The sequence below is a fragment of the Centroberyx affinis genome, unplaced genomic scaffold (assembly GCF_046629955.1).
Source record: "Centroberyx affinis isolate AG114_WGS23_722 - 3 ecotype Tasmania unplaced genomic scaffold, CSIRO-AGI_Caff_v1 ptg003645l_1, whole genome shotgun sequence".
In the NCBI taxonomy this organism is placed as follows: domain Eukaryota; kingdom Metazoa; phylum Chordata; class Actinopteri; order Beryciformes; family Berycidae; genus Centroberyx; species Centroberyx affinis.
The window spans coordinates 89932-104791 of NW_027281553.1; the positions used below are offsets into that span (position 1 = coordinate 89932).

Here is a 14860-nt window from a genome sequence, read left to right on the forward strand (position 1 = left end):
CGTCGCCATTAGCTTCTTGTGGTTTTGGTCGCAAAACGGTTTAAATCCAAATTCCTGCTAGTTAATTTCGCTATGGGGGTCTGAACAGACTGTACAGTGTACATTCAGGGCCACGCGTAATATTATTTACCAAGCTTGTTAGCTTAGCTAGTTTAGCAACCTTGCGAGCAAAACAATGCTGAGATAACACTGATAGGAACTAGGAACGAAAATATCGCGGTCAGACGAACAGTCGGAATTATATTTACCAAACATAGGAAGTGTAGTAGAGGTCGCTGTCCACTGCATGCATACAACTCTGATATAGCGAGAGAAATTGACTGCCATGGCGTAACGTTTTGGTTTGCATTAAATGGCAAACGTCTCCACGGAAGGAGTTTGGACAGTATAACACGAAGACTGAAAAGACAAGTCGGTGAGATGCCGTTTACATTAACGCATGTGACATTAGTTACTAGTTAGCTGTCAGTAGATTGGAAGATTCCTAGCTAGGCAGCGAGCCTCTATCTAACCTGATAAAACAGACAGACAGGCAGACTGATGACTGACATCCTTCATCAGCAAACTGACTGGAGAATCACACAGATCTGCAAATGAGCATGCGGGTCTTTGCTGTTACAAAGGGATAGAGCAACTATATAGCCTCTGACTGTACTGAAGGCATCCAGAGCTCGGCACCATGGGTTTGTCGGACCTCCTGGACAGCCTGAAAGACAACCCGTACTTCGGGGCTGGGTTTGGACTGGTGGGGGTCGGGACAGCGCTGGCTGTGGCCAGGAAAGGAGCCCAGGTCGGGATGATCTTCTTCCGCAGGCACTACATGATCACCCTGGAGGTCCCCAGCAGGGACAAGAGCTACCATTGGCTGCTCAGCTGGATCACCAAGCACGCCCGGCACACTCAGCACCTGAGCGTGGAGACTTCCTACCTGGCACATGAGAGTGGAAGAGTCCACACCCAGTTTGACTTCCACCCGAGTCCTGGGAACCATATCATCTGGTGAGGAGATTTCTTCTTCTTCTTCTTCTTCTCCTTCTTCTTCTTCTTCCCAACATCTCCTGAAAATATTAAACGAGATGCTTTTAAAGACAAATGAAATGACCCATATACACCCATTTACTACACAGATAACCTTTACTCTACCAACATCACTAATTTTTAAAAATACAAAATGTGTGACACGGCCGTCCCGTGTGGTCTGCAGGTATGGGAGGAAGTGGATCAGGGTGGAGAGAACCAGAGAGAAGCAGATGGTGGATCTGCACACAGGAACACCGTGGGAGTCTGTCACCTTCACTGCTTTGGGCAGAGACAGACAGATCTTCTTCAGTATCTTACAAGAAGGTACTTAAGCATCATTCATTATCCTGCCCATTTTTGAGTGAACAGTGACTATTTAGGTTCTAAGCAGGCCTGTATGATTGACAAATGCAAGTTTTACAGAGCCTCATCATTTGGCAGCTGCAGTGCGCTCTCATTCTGGCTGAGCTCACTTTACCGTTGAGTGGTCACCGAGCTGTCCTTCATGTTTTGCAGCCAGAGAATTGGCCCTGAAGCAGGAGGAGGGGCGGACAGTGATGTACACTGCCATGGGTGCCGAGTGGAGGCCCTTTGGGTTTCCGCGGCGGCGCAGACCGCTCAGCTCCGTGGTCCTGGAGGTGGGCGTGGCCGAAAGGATCGTAGACGACGTGAAGGAGTTCATCGGAAACCCCAAGTGGTACACAGACAGAGGTAGTGTGTCCTGGTGTTACTGAGGAAGGGCTCAGTGACATGTAGCCCCAGCTAGGGATGGGACAGTAACTGATACTACTGTATATCGGGGTAAAAAAGCAATAAGGTTTATTACACTGCCCCTAATTTTTATTACTGTGACCACCACGTTAACCGGTGACTTGTTGGGAGGCTGAATAACAAACGCAAACACATAGCACAGCCTCAGGTCTCTCTCTCTGTCGTCATTGATGTTTTATTTTCCCCAAAAGAAGGAGCCCTCTAATATATTGTTTTATTCATGAAACTGACTGAATTGGTGGATGCAGGCCAGTAGCGCTTCACTCATTTCACTTCATTTATTTCAGATGCTGTTGGATTTTTGTGTTGTTTAAAAGCTAAACCAGCATGTTATAATTTTGTTTTTTAAGTCAAATATTTTACATAACTATTTTACATACAGTATATTCTACAGTCCTGCATTAAAACGTGTTTAAAAAAGAGAAATGTCTTGTGATTGATATGATGAATTAGTTTTTAAGTAATTGAGGCATGTTACAGTACTGTTTTTAAGGTTTTCATCTTTTTCATAATTATCGGGATAATATTGTATATTGAGAACTTTGGCCAAGATAATCCTACTATGAAATTATTAAATGTACATATTGGCACAGGCCAAGCCCCAACCTCCTTCATTCTTTGGAACTTTGCTTTGAAAAGTGCTTTACAATAATTTCTTTAGTTTATAATTACAACTTATTATAAGCAGTAGTTTACTGTGTGATGGTCATCTGGTTGACAGTGGCTCTGCTTCTTTTCCACACAGGAATCCCCTACAGAAGAGGATATCTGCTCTATGGACCTCCAGGCTGCGGAAAGAGCAGCTTCATGTGAGTCTGCTGATATTATTTTGTCATCCTTACCCTTCCTACCTCAGTGAGAGCTGCGTGACAGAAAGATGGACCATAAGTCAAGTCAAATTTATCAACTATCTGTATCACTATCTGTACTAATACACAGTTTGATGTGCGTGACTCTCGGTCTGTGTTTCAGCACGGCGCTGGCAGGCGAGCTGGGCTACAGCATCTGTCTGATGAGTCTGAGTGACCGAAGCCTTTCTGATGACCGTCTGAACCACCTGCTGAGTGTGGCGCCGCAGCAGAGCATCATACTACTGGAAGACGTAGACGCGGCCTTCGTCAGCCGAGAGCTGCTCCCCACTGAGAGTAGGTAGCAGGGAAGGAGACATCAGACTTTTATTTCAAAGGGTTATTAGAAATGTATTTCTTATGTATTCAGTCCTCAACTATGCTTTTTTTTAATTCAAATTTCAGACATTTTCAATCATACATCATGCATTTGTTGCTTTGGAAGATGTGGAAATTGTGTAAACACAGAAAACCAGAGTTGTCTTTTTGTCATCATTAAGTTACTTAGCTTTGTGTCTCTGCACCCCCAGACCCTCTGGCCTACCAGGGAATGGGAAGGCTGACCTTCAGCGGCCTGCTTAATGCTTTGGATGGAGTGGCTTCGTCTGAGGCCAGAATAGTCTTTATGACCACCAACTTCATCGACAGGTACTGCTGCGATAGAATTGGTTAACAATTTGTAACATAAATAAATGCCTTTTTCATGGCTGTTACAATCTATTTGTAATGGCTACATGAATATATTTAAAACATCCCTTCTCTCAACATTCCACAATGGAGTTTTGCTCATGGGACCATTGTCATGTTATATTGATACCGACCTCAGCATGACCCTGCTCTAGAAACCTCTCCCGTCCACTATGATGAGCATCTCTCTCTGGGTCCTGCTGAACACTCTGCCATGTCACAGCCCTCTATCTCTCTGGCTGAGTCTGGTCCTCCTTCCGTCCATCCTATCTCTGTCATATCCAACAATCTCACTCAATCTACTGAGACTAGGTCTACCCCTATCGTTATAAATACAGCTGACTTAAGTTCACCACAAGACTTTCAGTCACGTCATGGTTTAAAACTGTTGCACTTAAATATTAGGAGTCTGAGTTTGTCCTGACAGAATCTTGGTTTACGGGGAAAGTCTCTAACGTAGCAATTGATGGTTACAAGCTATTTAGAATGGATAGGAAACCGAAAGGTGGAGGGGTATTGATTTATGTTAAAGAACACTTAGCTGCATGTGAACTTGCAGCCTCCTCGGTACCTAAGAAATTTGAATATATTGTTTTAAATATCTGCCTGGGGGGTGATGTTCACTTTACAGTTATTGGCATTTACCGTCCTCCTTCTGCAACAAATATGGCCTTGGAGGAAATAGGCAAACTGATGTCATCATATGCCTCTTCTGAGTTAATTGTTTTGGGTGATCCAAACTTGGATTGGTTATCTGGGAACTCCTCTAGGCTAAAAGAACTGTGCCTAGAATTAAATTTATCTCAGCTGATTTCTTTTCCCATGAGACCAAATGCAAAAAATCAGTCTAAATCCACTTTAATTGACCTTATACTAACAAATAGACCACTCAAATACCCATACAGTGGCGTTTTTGCACAAGACATTAGTGATCACTGCCCAGTTGCATGTGTTAGAATGGTCAAAGGACATAAATCTAAAGCGCGTGTTATCAGGAAACGTAATTTTAAGTTTTGTTGAACAGGGTTTTTTACATGACTTATTTCATGCAGACTTAGATAAAATCTGCTCAATTCCTGATTCCGAGCTAGCTTTTGATGAGTTTTCTATTTTTAATTCTCTTACCGAGAAACATGCCCCCCTACAAGAATTTTGAATAAAAAATCGTTCCAATCCTTGGTTTTCTATAGAGCTTACCGAAGCCCTTCATATCAGAGATTTGGCCTGGTTGAAAGCCAGATATACTGACAATCCAACAGACTGGTTGCACTTCAGGCAACTGCGGAATAGGTGCATCAGCATGATCAGAAAAGCTAAATCTGATCATTACTTGTCCTCTCTTGCGAGCTCCCACAGAGATGCAGCCAGTTTTTGGAAAACTATGAATTCACTAAAAACCAGGCCTAGCTCCTCTCTCCCTCCACAGATTGTCAGTGAAAATGATCTAATTTTAAACAAAACAGATATGTGTGAGGCTTTTATCCATCATTTCGTAACCTCTGGCCATCTATTTGATAGACTGTCTGCCAATATGGTTCCAATACACCAATCTCCTAGTCTGGTAACTGAGAACTCATCCAATTCTTGCCTCTCTGATAACAGATTTTCGCTTAGACCTGTAACTCAAATTGAAGTTTTTAATGCACTTATGCACTTAAGCACAAAGAAGTCAAAGGGTGAGGATGATCTTGATCCTTATCTCCTGCGTCTCAGTGCTCATATTATTGCCTCCCCGCTCGCTCATATATTCAATCTAACATTTATCTCTGGTAAAATCCCCAGTGTATGGAAAGCTGCACAGGTTGTTCCGTTGCTTAAAGGTGGTAATACGAGTGAATAACTATCGTCCAATATCAAAACTATGCTGCTTAGTCAAAATCCTTGAATCCTCATTTAATTATCAGTTACGGGCTTTCCTGGAGGCATACAACATTCTTCAACCACAACAATCTGGGTTCAGACCAGGGCATAGTACGTTTACAGCAGCAACACTCGTAGTAAATAATATTGTTAACTGTCTTGATAACCGTCAGCACTGTGTCGCACTTTTCATCGACCTTTCAAAGGCATTTGATATGTGACAATATTTTAATAAACAAGCTATCCTCCATAGGATTGGACGAGCTCACAGTCAACTGGTTTTTTTTTATTCTCTCAGGGAGAACACAGGCTGTTGTTGCTGACGGTTTTAGATCCAGCTCACTTTTAATTGGTAAAGGTGTCCCACAGGGGTCTATTTTGGGTCCACTTTTATTTACTCTATATATTACCAACATGGTACCCTCCTCTCCACATTGTTACGTCCATTATTATGCGGATGACACAATCCTGTATGCTACTGGCCCCACTCTTAGAATGGCCGCTGCAAATCTGCAGTCTGCTTTTGACGCGTTTCAGATGTCTCTTACTGGCCACAAGCTTGTCTTGAACTCTGACAAGCCAAAATGTATGTTGTTTTCGAGGTCTCATGGGACTGATGCCAGTATAGGTATTCATACTCTGCAGGGTGCGCAAATTGAAATTGTTGATTCTTATAAATACTTGGGCATTTGGCTAGACAATAGGCTTTCATTTCAGACCCATGTGGAACACCTAACCAAAAAGCTGAGGGGAAAGATTGGATTCTTGTACAGAAACAAGTCCTGTTTTTCTACTATCAGTAGACAGACCATTGTGCAATCGACAATAATGTCTGTTCTTGACTATGGTGATGTCCTGTATATGCATGCCTCGCCTACTACCTTGAAGCCTCTTGATGCGGTATTTCATAGTGCTCTGCGTGTTATCACTGGTGATGGGTTTCTCACTCATCACTGTCTCTTATATGAAAAACTGGTTTGGCCCTCCCTTACCATTCGAAGAGAGCAACATTGTCTTTTGTTTGTTTACAAAGCTTTGTCTGGCAAGCCTCCACTTGTCCTCGCTCTTGACTTTCAGTGCTACAGGGTATCACACTCGCTCACAGACACACATTAGATTAGACAACAACAACAAACAAACAAACAAACAGAGATACAATTAAAACCGGATGGAAAATGGACATACAGGTACAAGTAGGCTACACTACCGTTCAAGACTCCGGAGCCACCAAGAACCCTCCATGCCCCCGAAAGAGACCGATACCCCAATCCACCAGGGCAGCACCAAACCGATCAGAAATACAGCCGAGACACCGACAATGCCACAAACCAATACCTCCACTCCAAATGACTGCTCCACTCCCCAAACCCCCCGCCCATCAAAGAACCCCCCATGCGCAGCAGCGACAGCCCCGCAGACCCCAGGCACTCCAGCCGCCAGGCCCCCAGGACACCCGGCGAAGCCCCACCCCACGCCCCCCGCAGGACCCGCCACCGGCGCAAACGGCCCACAGGGCATCACCCACGGACCCCACGATCAAGCCGCCCCCACAAAAGCCCGATAGGACCCAGACCGGGCGACCGCACCGGCCAACCCACCAGAGACAGCACCCGTCTCCACAAACCCACCAGCCGATCACTGCCCCGAGAGACGAAAGCCACCCCAAGCGCAACACCGCCAAGAAACCGAAGACTGCCACACAAAGGCGCACACCCCAGCATGAAATCCCCAGCCTCCCGGCAACCCCACACATGGACACAGCCCCCATCCCCCAAAACAACCAACCGCCGAGTCAGGAGAGACGAGCTCATAGTCTTGTTGTTTATCTGAACCTGTTAATTTTTTTTTTGTACTGTAATGTTTGTAATGTGTTTTTTATCTTGTGCTGTAATCAGGGCGTCCTTGAAAAAGAGAGCTTGCTCTCAATGGCCCTCCCTGAATAAATAAAGGTTTACATATTAAAGTCCCCATGACATGAACTCCCATTACTTTTCCTTTCTGGAAAGCACAGTATCTCTATAAATAAATACATTTCTAACCAATAAAACCATCAGATTTTTCAACAATCCCGCCCCTCCGCACATCTCCCATCAAATAAAATTGCCTTTTTCTCCCTGACTTATATTCCATTGGTTTAGACTTTTGAACAATCTCTCACTGCATTGTGTCCCGCTCCAACATCCTGTTTCTACAGCAAATCCATCAAATCCATCAAGTAAAGATGCCATTTCATGGGGTCTTGAAAACAATTTAATTTCAGTGAGATAACCTGCTTATTTTGGTTGTAATCTCTGTACACAGGCTAGACGCAGCGCTGATCCGGCCTGGCCGCGTGGATCTGAAGCAGTACGTCGGCCACTGCACCAGCTGGCAGCTCGCCCAGATGTTTCGGCGGTTCTACCCAGACGAGCCGCCCTCTGAGGCGGAGCGTTTTGCAGAGCGAGCGTTGGCCACCCACCCTGAGCTCAGCGCCGCACAGGTCCAAGGACACTTTATGCTGTACAAACTGGACCCCGCGGGCTCTATAGACAATGTTGCCTTAATGAAAGGATGAGAGGACTTGAAGGAGTTTGGCGAAAGTTCAATGAAGAAACATGAGTACTATTTTTCACATTTCCAATTGCGGTTCTGGTATTCATGAAGCAGGAATGCACTGATACCAAATAAACACAATTGTATGAAAACATGAATTGTGTTTTGCTTCATGTGAAAGGCAGCGGTAACCTAAAGCTTAGAGCAGCAAGCTTGTGAGCAGAGAAGTGTTCTCCCCACCCTCAACAACCATCGTTTAAGTTGGGGCTGCAAATAACAATTGTGAACAATTGTTCCTTATTGATTAATCTGTCGATTATTTTGTGCACATCAGAAGTTACCAAAGCCCAAAGTGATTTTTAAAATTGCTGACTTAGTCTGACCAGCAGCCAAAAAACCTCAAGTATTCATTTTTTAATGATATGAAATAATAATAATAATAATCATAATCATAATAATACATTTTATTTATAGAGCACTTTTCAAAACCGAAGTTACAAAGTGCTTCACAACAAGGAACAAGTACAAGGAAGAAAACATTCAAATTAAACTGAAGGTACTGATAAAATAAGCATAGCAAAGAGTGTTTATCTAAAAGTTAATGCAGAGTAATGAGTGAAAAGTCAAGGTGTCCAGTGGTGGACAAATTTCCACAGAGATGAGCTCTCATAATAATACAAAGTGAGTACAGTACAGATATTAAAGACGTTAAAGACATAGAATAGTATAATAGTGTAATTTCCTCCACAGCAATAATTTCAGAGAAATAATTGGTTCTCGCATCTTTAACTTTATTATTATAAGTGGTAAGTAAATCTTTCAAAAACAAATGGTGGACCTGAAGGCTAGATTTTTTCCACCTCCGTTCAGCTTTTCTGCATTCCCTTTTGCAGCTGCGGATGTTATCATTTATCCAGGGTTCTGTTTTAGTAGATGATTTGGATCTAGTTTTGAGAGGGGCTATGAGGTCTAGGGCAGATGAACAATGTGAATTAAAACAGTTAACCAGATCATTGGTGTGGGAGAATTCAGTCATGGAATCACAGCGGAGAGGACCGGGTCAGAACCACAGATTATGAGCATTTTTATAAACGGTAGCAAGGCCTCAACCACGACCACTGGTCCACGGACGGCCAGGAGGGCACAGTTCAGACAGCTGGCTGTGATCGTTAGGTGTTAGGTTGTAACCAGGTTTCCGTTAAAAACATTAATGGGGAAAAAGCAGTAAATCCCAGCATTTGTGAAGTTGTAACAAGCAAATGTTTGGTAATTGTACTTGATAAATTATTAAAACTTAAAAGAAATTAATTGCCAAAATGCTAATCTATACATTTTCTGTCAATCGACTAATTGATTAATCAGCTAATCGTTTCAGCACCAATTTAAGTTCCCTTAAGCACCTGAACCCTATAGCTGCTACAGTGGCCCTGCGTTCCAAATCGCATACTTTTTCTTTTTACTACACTACGTACTACATCTGCCCTTAGAAAGTATGTACTGTGCACGTAGTAGGCAGACAATTGGGACATACTATTTTGTCATCACATTGCGTCTTGAACTTTGACCCTCTTGCTTATATATCCGTCGCAGTAATACGGTTGCAGTCCCTAGCGCAAAATTTGAAGATTGTTGAAAACGTTGCCATGGAGATCCAAAACGCCATTCGCCGAGCTCGTCAGACGCGCATACCGTCGGAGATCAACCCGGAGAGCTCTGCTGCTGTTACTTTGTAATGTATGTAGTTTTAACGTCATTGTACATTATAGCATGCAGTATTAGATGCACCACAGTAAAAATACATAATGCATTTCTCTGTCACTGTTACTTTCATAGTCATGTCCTTTTGTTGTTATCTTATGTTCGTGATTATTTTGTTCACTTAAACAATTCTTATGCGGCTGAATTGCAGCTGCTGGCACTATGTTCTGTCTGCACGGAAGCAGCCTTACTAAACTATAGGTTTTAACATGTAGACTACATATCATCATTGTCAATATAAACCTGAGCACACTGTATATTGTATATACTGTCGGATAACCTAATCCATGTAGATAAAGTAATTGTTGCATTAATGATCCCATCTCAGCTTTGTTGTCCTTGTTTTTAGCTGTATGTCTATTCTGTGTAAGTACATTGAGAGCAACAAAAAAACAAATATTGTGTTCACATACTTGGCCACTAAAGCTGATTCTGATTCAGAAATGTGAGTGCATAATCACATCATTGCAGTCCTAGTATGTAGTGTCTTTGTATCTCAAAGTGTAAATAAACCATGAATGATATTGTAGCTTTTCTAGCACCACCCTAACAGTGTTGGCAGGATTGACAATAGTTATATAAAACAGTTGTACCAATCTAAAACAGCATACAACAGGCAGAATAGGATTTTTCAGGAATTCAAATGAGGCTTTTGCATAACATTGGATCTCTTTTATTTGTCATATTCATAGCATGTCCATCCCACAACATACTGCCGGTTGAACCCCCACGTGCCCATCCTGCAGCTCTTCTTTGACGGTGCCTCCAACCTCCGCCCTGACCTTCGCCTGTCCAGACACTCCATCGCCGCACTTACAGCTGCTCTTACAAATGAAGCTGGCCATGGATGGGAGAAAGAGCTGCATGTACTTGTTTTTCTATACTGGCTTGCCCATGCTGCATCGTATAGGGTAGTGTCAAGGGCTTTTGACATCCCGAAAACCACTGTCCACAGAATGGTACATCAGGTCAGCGGGGCAGTAGTTGGGCTCCTCAAGAGGATTGTCCGGTTTCCACCAGCAGACCAGATGGAGGAAGTGGGTGCTGGCTTTGCCCGTTTAGCAGGCTCCCCAGCATTTTCTGTGGCAGTCGGTGCCATTGACGGCTGCCACATTCGTATCAAGCCCCCTGCAGAAGATGCTAGTTGTTATTATAATCGCAAGCTCTTCGCATCGATCCAGCTCCAGGCCATCTGTGACCATCGTGGCAAGTTTATCGACATATGCTGTGGTTTCCCTGGGTCTGTTCACGATGCCCGTGTGCTGAAAAACAGCCCTGTCTACAGTCAGCAGCTCTACCCACCAGAGGGGAGATGTATTCTGGGTGACGGTGGTTACCCATGTCTCACTGCCCCCATCTGTCTGATGACGCCATATCGTGCACCTGTCCTGAATGCTGTGCAGGCCAGGTACAACCACAAGCTGTCCAGGGCCAGGTGCATTATTGAGCGAGCATTTGGGTTGATGAAGACCCGTTGGCGATCCATCTTTTTCAAGTCCCTTGAAGTGAGCCACACCTTCGCACCTGTTGTTGTCACCTGTTGCACCATCCTCCACAACCTCTGCCTGGAAAATGGAGACATCATGGAGCCTGATGAGGAAGCTGCTGAAGCAGGAGATAACGGCCCAGAACCTGGAAACAGGGAGGTGGAAACAGGTGAGGGTGTCAGGGATCTTCTGGCTGCAGCAGTGTCTGCCCCTCTTGAGTGTATTCCAGCGCTTCAAGAGCATGATTATTGTCACCATTAGAATGCACAGTAATGCAGGTTTTTGTTGTGTTTTTGTTAGTAAAGCCGAGCTCGATGCCTATGTGAGGATGTTATTTATTTTGTATTCCTACATCCCACTATGTTTTTGTTTGTAAAGCCGAGCTCGATGCCTATGTGAGGATGTTATTTATTTTGTATTCCTACATCCCACTATGTTTTTGTTTGTAAAGCCGAGCTCGATGCCTATGTGAGGATGTTATTTATTTTGTATTCCTACATCCCACTATGTTTTTGTTAGTAAAGCCGAGCTCGATGCCTATGTGAGGATGTTATTTATTTTGTATTCCTACATCCCACTATGTTTTTGTTTGTAAAGCCGAGCTCGATGCCTATGTGAGGATGTTATTTATTTTGTATTCCTACATCCCACTATGTTTTTGTTTGTAAAGCCGAGCTCGATGCCTATGTGAGGATGTTATTTATTTTGTATTCCTACATCCCACTATGTTTTTGTTTGTAAAGCCGAGCTCGATGCCTATGTGAGGATGTTATTTATTTTGTATTCCTACATCCCACTATGTTTTTGTTTGTAAAGCCGAGCTCGATGCCTATGTGAGGATGTTATTGCGTTTTGTATAAAACATCTAATGATCATGACTTGTGTCTTGTGTACTGTGTAATAAATGCGTCACTTTGTTCCAGTTTCACCTGTAACTTTGAAGTCATGTCAATCATCATCAATCATCACAGTCAACACAGTACACAGTATACAGTATTTTGACACAGCACATAACGATAGGTTAGATGATTTGTAAACATTTATTGAGGCGAACATAAATATAATTAGTAATTAACTGTTAAATAAAAATACAAATACAAATAAATACAACTTTGCTTAACTAATCTTTACTTTTTGATCAGTGCCTCCAACAACGCAAAAAATCTTTCATCCCGCCTCTCCTCCCTTACCCTGGCCTCCTCCTCTCTTCTCTCCTCCCTTACCCTGGCCTCCTCCTCTCTCCTCCTGGCCTCCTCCTCTCTTCTCTCCTCCCTTGCCCTGGCCTCCTCCTCTCTCCTCCTGGCCTCCTCGTCTCTTCTCTCCTCCCTTGCCCTGGCTTCCTCATACCTCTGCTCCTCTTTTTGCTGCTGCTCTGCTTCTCGCCTTTGATCTCTCTTGTCTATTTCTTCCAGGTAGGTCATTAGGCCTCCCTGGCTCTCCTCCTTCCTTCTCTTTCTCCCTGGTGCACTTGTATCAATGTTACTGTCCTCCTGAATGACTGGGTTAGCAACAGAGGGAGTGGAGACTACAACAGTCTCCTGGCTTGCTGATGAGATGAGCACTGGTGGGGTGATGGATGGCTTGCTGCCCAATGCTGCATCCATCACCCCATACCATTTCCAGGAGGCTGCTGTTGCCTCCCCTCCCTCTGTGCTGACCCCCGATCTAGGACACTTTAGATCCTGCAAATGAGATAAGAAGAGAAGTAATGTTAGTAAAGCATGGTAAATGACTGATCAAAGGCAGACATAAAACTCCTAACTGACCTTGTATTTTTGTTTGAAATGTTCCCACTTTTTCTTCACCCAGGCTGGTTGGACTTTTCCCTGTAGTTCATTTTTCTCCACATACATTCTAAAGGGACAGGGAAACCATAACATGCAAGACAACACCTAACATGCCCAGCAATAACAAATGCTCCTTTTATCACAGTCCAGCAGACTGTTACTTACTCAAAACCTTTCATGGCAGCATTCCTTTTGCCTGTGAAGAGGTCTTGATTTTCTGTCCTCCACTTTATGAGTCCTTCGGTATATTCATCAGACCCTGACATTAAACAGGAATTATGTTTCAAGTTAAGTCCAGTTACGGTAACATTGACATTGTTACACTGTATTCTGTGACCCATCAGATTCTGTGACCTGAAGAGGAATTTCATCTGTATAACCACTGTAAATGTTTGCACCAATCTTTAACACATACATTATTTTTCATAGGTAGACATATTGGCAAAAACTCTGCCCCCATAGTATCTATAGTCAGGGTCACACATTGTGATGGCTGGATATGTGTGACCTTATCTACCCAGATATTAGATACGAATTTTCTGAAAGCTGTGATGGGACAAACTTTAGTGGTCGTAGGTAGATCTGTCTGTAGAGCACAAACAGTATTTCGTCAACACTTTTCACACTTTTTAATATAGTTGGTCCTCTAGTGTCACAGAACCTGACAGGTCACACATTTCATTACACACAAAGCACAGTGACCCTATTTAAATACTGTGTATTAAATACTATGGTGCCATTGTGTTTGGTGACAGCTATTGCAATAAAGCATGCAATGAAAGTATGATGAAACATTACACAGCTGAAACTCCTAACGTTAATGAAGTTACAGAATCTAATGTAACCCATCAAAGTTCTCCTGAAGTGTATGAGGGGTAACTCCAGTAAACTACATACAACAGACAATATAAACATCGCACAAAAAGTTCGGAACTTTGTGTTTGGTAGATTATTTCTCTGTTGTAACAATGCTTCTTGGCAATACATTTTATACCGTTGGAAAGCCTGTTTATTTCCCTTTTAAATGGTGCCCCATTTGTAAGGAACATGCATTTGTGGGATGAGCAGCACAGCTGAGTATGTGGGTTGCGCTCATGAAAAATTTGCCAAATCTTCTCTGCCAATGCCAAACAGCTTATTCTGCTGTTGCTATTGACTCTTGTTTGGTGTTGTTTGGTGGATTGGATGATTGAAGTCTATCAGTAACAAGGAAGAAACAAGACATATTGGCAATTTTACAATTTATTCATTTAACAAACAGTCAGGAGCCTCAGTAGCGTGTGGAAGAACCATACACAGCCACAACAGCCTGGCACCTCCTCCTCATGCTGGTCACCAGCCTGGTCACACACTGCTGTGGGATGGCATTCCACTCCTCAACCAGGATTTGTCGCAAGTCAGCCAACGTGGTTGTGTTGGTCACTCTAGCACGAACAGCATGCCCAAGCTGATCCCATAAGTGTTCAGTTGGGTTGAGGTCAGGACTGTTGGCAGGCCATTCCATTCTCTCTACTCCCAAATTCTGGAGGTAGTCTCTGATAAACCCCGCTCTGTGGGGGTGAGCGTTGTCATCTTGGAGGATGGAGTTCGGTCCCAGACTGTGGAGATATGGGATCGCCACCGGTTGCAGAATCTCATCTCGATATCTCTCTGCATTGAGATTGCCTCCAATGATGACAAGCCTCGTTTTTCCAGTGATGGAGATGCCACCCCACACCATCACACCGCCTCCACCAAAAGGTGTTACTCTATCGGTGCAGCGATCAGCATAGCGTTCTCCCCGTCTTCTCCACACTTTGACCCTACGATCCAACTTCCGTAGGCAGAATCTGGACTCATCGCTGAACATAACGTTCCTCCACATGTTCAGGTTCCAGTGCAGGTGCCAATCAGGTACCTGATTGTCAGCACCTGGGGGTACCGGAAGCTCAAAACAAGAGTCAATAGCAACAGCAGAATAAGCTGTTTGGCATTGGCAGAGAAGATTTGGCAAATTTTTCATGAGCGCAACCCACATACTCAGCTGTGCTGCTCATCCCACAAATGCATGTTCCTTACAAATGGGGCACCATTTAAAAGGGAAATAAACAGGCTTTCCAACGGTATAAAA

The 14860-nt window shown here is 43.6% G+C and overlaps 2 protein-coding genes across 2 annotated transcripts; both read left to right on the forward strand.

Moving 5' to 3' along the window:
* Positions 1 to 274: 274 nt before the first annotated feature.
* On the forward strand, positions 275 to 7853 carry bcs1l (BC1 (ubiquinol-cytochrome c reductase) synthesis-like). Its single transcript, XM_071540489.1, has 7 exons — positions 275 to 999; positions 1205 to 1344; positions 1537 to 1731; positions 2537 to 2600; positions 2764 to 2936; positions 3170 to 3287; positions 7488 to 7853. The coding sequence occupies exons 1-7, from the start codon at positions 680 to 682 to the stop codon at positions 7738 to 7740; spliced, it is 1263 nt and encodes a 420-aa protein (XP_071396590.1). The 5' UTR covers positions 275 to 679; the 3' UTR covers positions 7741 to 7853.
* Positions 7854 to 9361: 1508 nt separating this feature from the next.
* LOC139661904 (putative nuclease HARBI1) lies at positions 9362 to 11898 on the forward strand. The gene is made up of 4 exons (XM_071540477.1): positions 9362 to 9439; positions 10169 to 11132; positions 11780 to 11796; positions 11887 to 11898. The coding sequence occupies exons 1-4, from the start codon at positions 9362 to 9364 to the stop codon at positions 11896 to 11898; spliced, it is 1071 nt and encodes a 356-aa protein (XP_071396578.1).
* The last annotated feature ends 2962 nt before the right edge of the window (positions 11899 to 14860 follow it).